Source organism: Herpailurus yagouaroundi, unplaced genomic scaffold, assembly GCF_014898765.1.
Source record: "Herpailurus yagouaroundi ecotype Mexico unplaced genomic scaffold, PumYag 28, whole genome shotgun sequence".
Classification (NCBI taxonomy): Eukaryota; Metazoa; Chordata; class Mammalia; order Carnivora; family Felidae; genus Herpailurus; species Herpailurus yagouaroundi.
The window spans coordinates 64256069-64267730 of NW_024412376.1; the positions used below are offsets into that span (position 1 = coordinate 64256069).

At 36.3% G+C, this 11662-nt stretch overlaps 1 protein-coding gene across 1 annotated transcript in view; it reads right to left on the reverse strand.

The window, feature by feature from the left end:
* The window catches only part of ADAD1 (adenosine deaminase domain containing 1), a 116512-nt gene that overhangs the window by 67872 nt on the left and 36978 nt on the right, over positions 1–11662 (reverse strand). The window contains exons 7-8 of the mRNA XM_040486477.1: positions 6029–6287; positions 701–833 (exon numbers count right to left, since the gene is read on the reverse strand). Coding sequence (XP_040342411.1) covers positions 701–833; positions 6029–6287 — 392 coding nt within the window. The remainder of the gene's footprint in view (positions 1–700; positions 834–6028; positions 6288–11662) is intronic.

Here is an 11662-nt window from a genome sequence, read left to right on the forward strand (position 1 = left end):
TTAAAATTTATGTAAATATATATATATATACACACACACACACATATATATATATATATGCATGACACAGGTGACAAAAACTGAAATAATGTGCTTATAACATGCAATAGCTCTTAATCTTATAAAAGATTAAGAACATTATAATTTGACAAGTAGGAATGATTACAAGTAGTATTTTTCCTTTGTATTTAAAAAAATTGGCAAATTCTCTATACGTTACATTTGTAATACTAAAAACAGAATATTTTTAAAGAGAGAAAAAGGCTCTGTGAATCACCAACCTAATCAGGTCCAAGTCACATGCTGAAATTAAAGCTATTTCACAACTTTGAAATAGGAAAATTAATTTATATGGGTATTTTAATGTATTATTTTAAAATACGTAACCTCTAAAGTTAACACAGTTAACACCTACAGAAAAAAATTCATTACCATTTTGTTTCTCTGGATATGAAAGCAGGTTTTGACTGATATCATCAAAGTATGTACCTACCAACTAAGGTCACTACTTTAACTGGCAACACTCATTTACACATCCAATTTCTGGCATAGTCATTTAAAAATGAATTTTACCAGTACATGGCAATACTTTATAGTCAGGTACTATTCAACCAACTTCTGCTGTGTATCATCATCAAATTACATTTTTGTTGTCTTAAATTTGATTTCTATAATCATTTTCATTCCTTGAAGGACTTACCTTTGCTGCATGGTATGTACTAGCTTCAAGTAAATCTTCTTTTTTAGCTTCTTTGGCAAGCAGGTTAAATCGACTTAACATTGCAGCCTTACAAAGCCGACTTGCCATTGACACACCACTTTTAAATGGGGAACTAAAGTAGGAAGGAATGAAACATTCATCATTATTCAAGGATATATGTTGACACTGTAGAGAGTAAAATCAACACAGAATCTACAAATATTTTTCTCAGTTATGTACAATGCAGTTTACATGAAAATTGTTCTAAATACTTAATTATTTTCTGAAGCTTATTTCTTTTATTAAATTGCAGTTTTAGTCACTATAGTGTTGCATTAAAAATTAAAGAAGATGGACATTGGAGCATTTTATTGTTTGAAGCAAAATTAATCTATTTTGATCCAAATTAAAACAACGGTTTTACCAGAATTGACTGGAAAAAAGCAGAGAAATATTTTCTGGAACTGATGAAAATGTCCTGCACTTTGGAGTGATGGTTACACAGGTATATACATATATCAAAAATCATGAAACTGTGCAGTGCATTTCACTGTATGTAAATTTAACTCACTAAAAAGTAAAATATCTACACCCCTTCTCATGACCTCCCATATTTGCATACGTGCATGTAGATATATTTTTTGTTTCTAATAAAAGCGGGTCCACAGACTATGAAAGTTTTTGCTATTGTAACTCTCTCTTCGTTGTATCTTCTCACATTAGCTGTTCTTGTGATTACAAAAATTGCCCAAATCCTTTCTTCCTCCCTGTGTTCATGCTCTTTATAATGTGACTTTTCAAATTCTCCTCTCAATAACTGTGGTTAATTTCTCCTCCCCTTGAATTGGCCTAGCTTTGTGACTTATTTTGAACAGAATAGATGATGTGTCAGTTCTGAGCCTGGGCCTCATAGGTTTGTGTTCTCATTCTCTAGGGAATCCTCTGCCAAATGAGCCAGCTGGGACTAATCTACAAGAGGTTGAGATAACATATGGACCAGATTCCCGTCATCCCTCTAAGATCAGCCAAATTGACTTTCAATTGACCTAGAGCTAACTCCAGACGAATGAGGGAGTCTAACCAAATCCAGCTCAGGTGACCTAAAAACTTGTGAGCAGTAATAACTGGTTATTTTAAGTTTTGAGGTAGTTTTAACCACGTTTTGAGGTAGTTTATATACAGCAGTAGTTAACGTACCCTCTGGTGTATGAAATCTGTTGTGTGATATCTTTATTAATATTTTCACCAAGATAACCTTTTGTTGTAGTTTTTTCCAATGATTCTTCAGCTTTTCAGGTATAAATGATACCATATGCAAATAAAGGTAATTTTACCTCCTTCTTTTCAATATTTTATAGCCTCTCACTTCTTTCTCTTGTCCAAATGCTTTCAGTAAAAGATTAAATAGCAGTAACAGTAAACAATAATGTCTTGTTCTGGATGTTAGTGGAAATGCTTCTGAGATTTCCTCATCAATCATGATGATACTTCTAATAAAGACACATTTTATCTTTAACAAAAGTATCAAAATATTCCTTTTTTATTATCTTTATCTAGATAGTTGAATATCTGTATTATGTGCCTTCTTAGAATTTATAGAGAGGAATATTTGGGGTATTTCCCTAGATCAATTATTACGACAAATTATTTTAATAAGAATTTCTAATGTGGTATTATTTCTATTATGTTAGTACTATCCTCAAATTCCTAGAAAAAATACCAATTGGTATTGCTGTATAAAGTATATATATATATTTTTACTATACTACTACATTCTGCTTCCTAATATTTTATACATAAATCTTGCTCATATAAAAAAGAAAGTTTAGCCTGTAACTTTTGTGAGGGGAGGGCATCAATCTTCTATCCTATTTAAGTACAGTGGTATACCTGCTTCATAAAAGGATTTTGAAGTTTTCTATCTTTAGATAGCACTGGAAATGTCTACTATTTAAGATTTAAAAAATTCCTCTGAACCACTGCAGAATGGTGCCTTCTTTGAGAACAGTTAGGGCATCTTCTTGATAACTTTTATTACGAAAACAGTGTTTAGATTTTTCCCTCTTCTGTACCAGTTATAGAAATAATTTTTTCCTAGAAATGTATGCATTTCACAAGATTTTCAAATATATTTACATGGTTGACCAAAGAAGTTTTTTAGGATTCTTTCAATCTTCTATTTTTGTTAATTACTCCCTTTTTGTTAAATGAGATTAATAAGTGACATTTACCAGAATCAGCTTTTTATGATTACTTACAACTTGTTTGTGCTCTAGCTCTTTAATTTACATTTCTTTTATTGATTTTTTTCATTCTGCTTGATTTCCATTATTTGTTGATATAAGCATTTAAAGTACTGATTTTCTATTCAGCTTTGCTTTAGCTATATCCTACAAGTTCTTACATGAAATGCTTTCAATATCCTTGTATTCTAAATATTCTGAAGTTTCATTTTACATTTCCTCTTTGAGCCAAAAGTTAAGAGTATTTTTCCCAATAAATTTCTAGTATCCTGATTTTAGTATTTATAGATTTACTATATTACAAATGCTATCTACACATTGCTTCTTTTAGAATTTGAAATTTTCTTTGTGGCCTAACATAGGATGAATTTTTTTCAATATTCTACAAGTTCTTGAAAAGTAGGTATATTTTACATTTTTATGGTGCAAAGTTTCATAAGTTAAGCAAATCTATCTTTTTGTTATTAAAAACCACTATATCCTTGCTTATTGTCTATTTGCTAATGAAAGAGGTCAATTATGGTCTCAACTAGTGGTGGATCTTAATTTTTCCTCCTTTTCTGTAACTTCTGCTATATGAACCTTGATACTATGTTATTTGTTGCATAGGTATCCATTAACTGTTTTTGTCTTCCTTGTAAATTATACCTTTCAATGATAAAGTATCCTTTGCCTTACGTAATGCTTTGAGGTTGAACTATACTTTGTCTAATATTTAGATCACATCTGCTCTCTCCATTTGTAATCACCTGGCAAGGATTTAGCTACAATAAAAGAATTAGGCTCATTTTATATTTATTGATTTTAGTCATGTTGCATTATTTTCTGTTTTCAGTAAAAGATTTTTAAATGTCTTTTATCAAAGATTTGTTTTGTTTTTATGTGTATAGTTTGTTCATAATTAACAGTGATATTACTTTTTGATGATGCAAAGCAATAGTTTAATTCACATTAGCTGAAGTAATCAACAGAATGCTTGACTGAGTTCATACCAAGAAATATTTGTATGTGGTCTTGATTTAAATCCATCTTTCACAAAGAAAGCAAGATTAAGCATTTAAACTTTTAACATTATTCATTACTTCAGTATAAACCTATGGTCACACGAAAAGAAGGGTTTTAGCTTTGCTTGACAATCAGCGGCAGGGATGTTACAAAGAAATGTCTAAAGGCATAGTGTCTAAAGACAAGGGCTTTGGAAATACAATGTCCAGATCAGAATCCCAGCTGTGTCACTTACTATTTGGATGACTTTAAACAAGGTATTTAACCTACTTGACAGTTTACCTGTAAAAGAGCAACAATACAACCTAATCTACAGGGTTATTACAAGAAGGTAGTATAACATAGTATGTTAGTTCTCACATTTAAGTGTAAGTAAGTAATAGGCGCGCCTGAGTGGCTCAGTCGGTTCAGCATCCGACTTCAGTTCAGGTCATGATCTTGTGGTTCGTGAATTCAAGCCCCGTGTAGGGCTCTATGTGGACAAGCTCAGAGCCTGGAGCCTAGTTTGGATTCTGTGTCTCCCTCTCTCTCTCTGCTCTCCCTGGCTCATGCTCTGTCTCTCTCGCTCTCAAAAATAAAAAGTAAAAAAATAAAAAATTAAGTGTAAGTAGGTAATACTTGAAAACACATATTAAATATACAGATTCTTGAGCCTTAGATCCAGAAATTCAGCTTCAGTAAGAGAAAATGAATTTTTAATACAAACACATTATATGATTCCAGTGCTAATTAAAATCATGAAATGAGGTGTGCCTGGGTGGCTCAGTTGGTTAAGCATCTGACTTCAGCTTAGATCATGATCTCACAATTCATGAGTTTGAGCCTTGGGTTGGGCTCTATGCTAACAGCTCAGAGTCTGGAGCCTGCTTCGGATTCTGTGTCTCCCTCTCTCTCTCTGCCGCTCTCCCGCTCATGCTGTCTCTCAAAAATGAATAAATGTTTAAAAAAAATTTAAGTATTTAAAAAAATTTTTTTTTCAACATTTATTTATTTTTGGGACAGAGAGAGACAGAGCATGAACGGGGGAGGGGCAGAGAGAGAGAGGGAGACACAGAATCGGAAACAGGCTCCAGGCTCTGAGCCATCAGCCCAGAGCCCGACGCGGGGCTCGAACTCGCAGACCGCGAGATCATGACCTGGCTGAAGTTGGACGCTTAACCGACTGCGCCACCCAGGCGCCCCAAAATTTAAGTATTTAAAATCATGAAATGATACTTAGAAAAATATAGGTTCTGGAGACTGATTTTAAATGCTGGCTCCATTCAACTTACTATGTAATTTCAGTAAGTTATAGAACTTCTCCAGGTCTGTTTTCTCATCAGAAAAAAAAAAAATGTTTTTTTCTCCTTAAATTAGTATAGTCACACTCAATGATAACACACCATTATTGTTCATAATTTAAAATTTTTTACCTAAAAAAGTTACAATAATTTTAAAAACTGTATTAAAATGTATTATTTTGGGGCGCCTGGGTGGCGCAGTCGGTTAAGTGTCCGACTTCAGCCAGGTCACGATCTCGTGGTCCGTGAGTTCGACCCCGCGTCGGGCTCTGGGCTGATGGCTCAGAGCCTGGAGCCTGTTTCTGATTCTGTGTCTCCCTCTCTCTCTCTGCCCCTCCCCCGTTCATGCTCTGTTTCTCTGTCCCACAAATAAATAAACGTTGGAAAAAAAAAATAAATAAAATGTATTATTTTGCTTATATGTGCTTTTGGGAGGGGCTTTGTTTTTATTATAGCATAGACAGAGGGAGATTTACTGTGAAGCTTAACTTCTGGGCCCCTTACACTTGCACTTCTAAATACAGCTGATCCTTGAACAACACAGGTTTAAACTGTATGTACAGTTTTTCTTTTTATGTACAGATTTATGTACAGATGTTCTTTTCTAATAAATACAGCATTTTCTCTTACAATTTACTTTTTCTTTTTTTTCATTTTTATTTAAATTCCAGTTAGTTGACACAGTGTAATATTAGTTTTAGGTATACAATTTAGTGATTCATCACTTACATATAATACCCGGTACTCATCACAAGTGCCCTGCTTAATATGCGGTTTTAAAAAAAATTAGAAATGCTAACCTTTCAGTGATCTTTCCACTTAGGCCATCCACAATCTCCAAAGAAATGTCCCCCTGTGCCCAATTCAGACTCAGGGATTTATATTCCAAGTTTGTTTGAAGTGGATATGCAGAAGGTACTAAACTAACATGAGGTCTGTTGACCAAGTAAAACATTGGAAGTTTTGAAGTCAGTGCATCATCAACACGTTGCTTTATAGCAATTTCTAAACCTCTAGTATCACTGCAATTCCCATTACCTAAAAAGTAAAAACAAAACACTCAGAAGAAGTTCAATATTAAGACTATACACCAAAAAAAAAAAAAAAAAATGGAAAGAGTCTAAAGTCTATCTTTAATCTTGCTACTTTTCCTTTCCTACTTCTGTCTTAGCACCTGTTTCCATATTCTTTACCAGAATTAGGACAAGGTATCAAGGTCATGATTTCTATTCAAAAAAGAATCTACAGAAAATACAGAAAGTAAAAAAAATTGAAATTCCAGTGAAGAGCCAGAACTGACCCAGAAGAGAAAGAAAACAAAAAACAAGCAAGCAAGCAAAGAAAAAAATCCCAGTACTTTATACAGGTTTCTGCCAAAGACAATTGACTCGTCTTGATTTCTCAGATGACAGCATGAAACCAACACCTAATACATGAGATAAATGTGGCTGAGAAATAGTTGGTGAGAGTAAGTTACTTTTCTATATCTAAGGACCACAAATTACAATTATTCTAGTACTGTAATAGTTCAGTTTCACAACACAAAGTAATTTAAAGAATGGCCATTTCTGGTTAAAATTTTGACCAATATCAAAACTTTGGAGTTCTTGGTTAAAATAACTGTTGAAAGAGAGCTCAAAGAGATGCAATGTCATTAGTAAGGTATAAAAGAATGGGCTGAAAACTTAAAACAGAAGTTAAACAAGTCATTCCTATTTAAAAATTAAGAATTCTAAAGTAGATCTCTTTTCTCCTTAGAGGGTCGGAGGTTCTCACAAGAGAAATTTTATAAACTACTAGATAATACTTCAGAAAAAAGTTGTTTCCGTATCACTGAAATTGTTGAAATGGATGGCTACTGGTCTTACACCCATTATGACTACTTGGAAACTAGAAAATGATGTAAAGAGAGCATGAGTTGCTTTTGTTACCCGTTTTCTAAGCACTCCTTTGTGTGTGTGTGTGTGTGTGTGTGTGTGTGTGTGTGTGTGTGTTTCATTTTAATTCTGGTATAGTTAACATACAGTGTTAAATTAGTTACAGGTATTTAACATAGTGATTCAAAAATTCTGTGTATTACTTGGCACTCATCAAGATGTGTACTCTTAAAATCCCCATCACCTATTTCACTCACACTCCCTCCAATGTACCTTCTCTATAGTTAGGAGTCTGTTTTCTGGTTTGTCTTTTTTTTTTTTTCCTGCTTCTTTGTTTCTTAAATTCCACAGGAGTAAACTCATGATATTTGTCTTTCTAGGACTTATTTTGCTTAGCCTATACCCTCTAGATCTAACCCATGTTGCTGCAAATGGCAAGATTTCATTCTTTTTAATGACTGAATAATATTCCAATGTATGTATACACCATATCTTCTTTATTCATCTACTGATAGACACTGAGCACTCCTTTGAATATTACAAATTAAGATATACTGACAAATGAAGTCTAGGATAAAGATATGCTGGGCACACCAAAAAAAGATGCTTGGACATAAAATACTGGTAAGAAGGAAGGTCTGTGGTCTGTGGAATAGTCACTGTATCTATAGTGGACAGAAGACATGGATTCAAAAGAAAATGTTATATATTACATACTGTGCTACAAACTAAATGTATTCCCACAAAAGTAATATGCTGAAACCTAATTCCCAATGTGATGGTAGTTGGAGGTGGGCCTTTGTGAGGTGCCCTCATAAAAGAGGCTTTCACCCCTGCTACAGTATTAGGACACAGTAAGAAAACAGTCAACCATGAATCAGGAGACAGGCCCTCACCAGACAGTGAATCTGTCAGCACCATGATCCCAGAATTTCTAGCCTCCAGAAGTGTGAGAAATATATGTTTAGGTGCTTAAGACACCCAATCTGTGGTGGGTAGCCACAAACAGAGTAGTAGCCCAAACAGAATAAGATATACTGTAATAAGATAAGGATACTATTTGTGCCCAAGGTACCAAGACATATTTAGGAAAAAAAAAAAAAAAAAAACAAAGAACCCAACAACACTGCAATTCAGATTACACGTAAGATTCCTTAAATACCAAATTGTTTCAACTAGATGTTTTAATAGGGTGGTATAAAAGCAATAATTTAATAGAAAAAATCAAGGATATTGATACTAGAAATTTTACTTTTCCCCCTTATATATGTATGCTTTAACTATTAACTAAATCTGAGATGTGGTTTTGGTTCTATCTTGAAACTAAATCTTGTTCCTGGAAAAATACGGCTCTAAAATTATGTCATATAATAGGAAAAGTTTGATTTATTTAAAATCATCTAAAGTAACAACATAAAACTCGAAAGGTAAGTCAAAAAATAAATCTAATCAAATATTGAAGCAGACCTGAATTGACAGCTTTTTTTTTTAAATTTTTATTTATTTTTGGAGGAGAGAGGGAAGATGGCGGCACAGGAGGATGCTGGGCTCACCGTGCGTCCTGCTGATCACTTAGATTCCACCTACACATGCCTAAATAACCCAGAAAACCGCCAGAGGATTAGCAGAACGGAGTCTCTGGAGCGAAGTGCACATGAGAGGCCCAAGGAAGAGGGTAGGAAGGGCAGCGAGGCGGTGCACGCTCCATGGACTGGTGGGAGGGAGCCGGCGGAGGGGCGGCCTGCAGGCCAAGCAGAGCCCCCGAGTCTGGCTTGCAAAAGTGGAGGGGCCGGACGAGTGTGTTCCGACAGCAAGCGGGACTTAGCATCTAGGAGGTCATAAGTGAACAGCTCTGCTCAGAAAGCGGGAAGGCTGGAGGACAAAGGGAGGGAGAGTTGCTGAGCCCCCAGACGACAGAGCTCAGTTTGTTGGGGAACAAAGGCGTTCGCCAGCGCCATCTCCCCCGCCCATCCCCCAGCCAAAATCCCAAAGGGAACCAGTTCCTGCCAGGGAACTTGCTTGCTCTGCGCAAACACCCAACTCTGTGCTTCTGCGGAGCCAAACCTCCGACAGCGGATCTGACTCCCTCTCGCTGCCACAGGGCCCCTCCTGAAGTGGATCACCTAAGGAGAAGAGAGCTAAGCCTGCCCCTCCTGCCCCTGTGCACCTTGCCTACCCACCCCAGCTAATACGCCAGATCCCCAGCATCACAAGCCTGGCAGTGTGCAAGTAGCCCAGACGGGCCACCCCACCCCACAGTGAATCCCGCCCCTAGGAGAGGGGAAGAGAAGGCACACACCAGTCTGACTGTGGCCCCAGCGGTGGGCTGGGGGCACACATCAGGTCGGACAGCGGCCCCGCCCACCAACTCCAGTTATACACCACAGCACAGGGGAAGTGCCCTGCAGGTCCTCACCACGCCAGGGACTATCCAAAATGACCAAGCGGAAGAATTCCCCTCAGAAGAATCTCCAGGAAATAACAACAGCTAATGAACTGATCAAAAAGGATTTAAATAATATAACAGAAAGTGAATTTAGAATAATAGTCATAAAATTAATCGCTGGGCTGGAAAACAGTATAGAGGACAGCAGAGAATCTCTTGCTACAGAGATCAAGGGACTAAGGAACAGTCACGAGGAGCTGAAAAGTGCTTTAAATGAAATGCAAAACAAAATGGAAATGACGACAGCTCGGATTGAAGAGGCAGAGGAGAGAATAGGTGAACTAGAAGATAAAGTTATGGAAAAAGAGGAAGCTGAGAGAAAGAGAGATAAAAAAATCCAGGAGTATGAGGGGAAAATTAGAGAACTAAGTGATACACTAAAAAGAAATAATATACGCATAATTGGTATCCAGAGGAGGAAGAGAGAGGGAAAGGTGCTGAAGGGGTACTTGAAGAAATAATAGCTGAGAACTTCCCTGAAGTGGGGAAGGAAAAGGCATTGAAATCCAAGAGGCACAGAGAACTCCCTTTAGACGTAACTTGAATCGATCTTCTGCATGACATATCATAGTGAAACTGGCAAAATACAAGGATAAAGAGAAAATTATGAGCAGCAAGGGATAAATGTGCCCTCACATATAAAGGGAGACCTATAAGACTCGTGACTGATCTCTCTTTTGAAACTTGGCAGGCCAGAAAGAATTGGCACGAGATCTTCAGTGTGCTAAACAGAAAAAATATGCAGCCGAGAATCCTTTATCCAGCAAGTCTGTCATTTAGAATAGAAGGAGAGATAAAGGTCTTCCCAAACAAACAAAAACTGAAGGAATTTGTCACCACTAAACCAGTACTACAAGAGATCCTAAGGGGGACCCTGTGAGACAAAGTACCAGAGACATCACTACAACATAAAACATACAGACATCACAATGACTCTAAACCCGTATCTTTCTATAATAACACTGAATGTAAATGGATTAAATGCGCCAACCAAAAGACATAGGGTATCAGAATGGATAAAAAAACAAGACCCATCTATTTTCTGTCTACAAGAGACTCATTTTAGACCTGAGGACACCTTTAGATTGAGAGTGAGGGGATGGAGAACTATTTATCATGCTACTGGAAGCCAGAAGAAAGCTGGAGTAGCCATACTTATATCAGACAAACTAGACTTTAAATTAAAGGCTGTAACAAGAGATGAAGAAGGGCATTATATAATAGTGACAGGGTCTATCCATCAGGAAGAGCTAACAATTATAAATGTCTATGTGCCAAATACCAGAGCCCCCAAATATATAAAACAATTACTCATAAACATAAGCAACCTTATTGATAAGAATGTGGTCATTGCAGGGGACTTTAACACCCCACTTACAGAAATGGATAGATCATCTAGACACACGGTCAATAAAGAAACAAGGGCCCTGAATGAGACATTGGATCAGATGGACTTGACAGATCTATTTAGAACTCTGCATCCCAAAGCAACAGAATATACTTTCTTCTCGAGTGCACATGGAACATTCTCCAAGATAGATCATATACTGGGTCACAAAACAGCCCTTCATAAGTTTACAAGAATTGAAATTATACCATGCATACTTTCAGACCACAATGCTATGAAGCTTGAAATCAACCACATGAAAAAGTCTGGAAAACCTCCAAAAGCATGGAGGTTAAAGAACACCCTACTAACGAATGAGTGGGTCAACCAGGCAATTAGAGAAGAAATTAAAAAATATATGGAAACAAACAAAAATGAAAATACAACAATCCAAATGCTTTGGGACGCAGCGAAGGCAGTCCTGAGAGGAAAATACATTGCAATCCAAGCCTATCTCAAGAAACAAGAAAAATCCCAAATACAAAATCTAACAGCACACCTAAAGGAAATAGAAGCAGAACAGCAAAGAGAGCCTAAACTCAGCAGAAGAAGAGAAATAATAAAGATCAGAGCAGAAATAAACAATATAGAATCTAAAAAAACTGTAGAGCAGATTAACGAAACCAAGAGTTGGTTTTTTGAAAAAATAAACAAAATTGACAAACCTCTAGGCAGGTTTCTCAAAAAGAAAAGGGAGATGATGCAAATAGATAAAATCATGAAT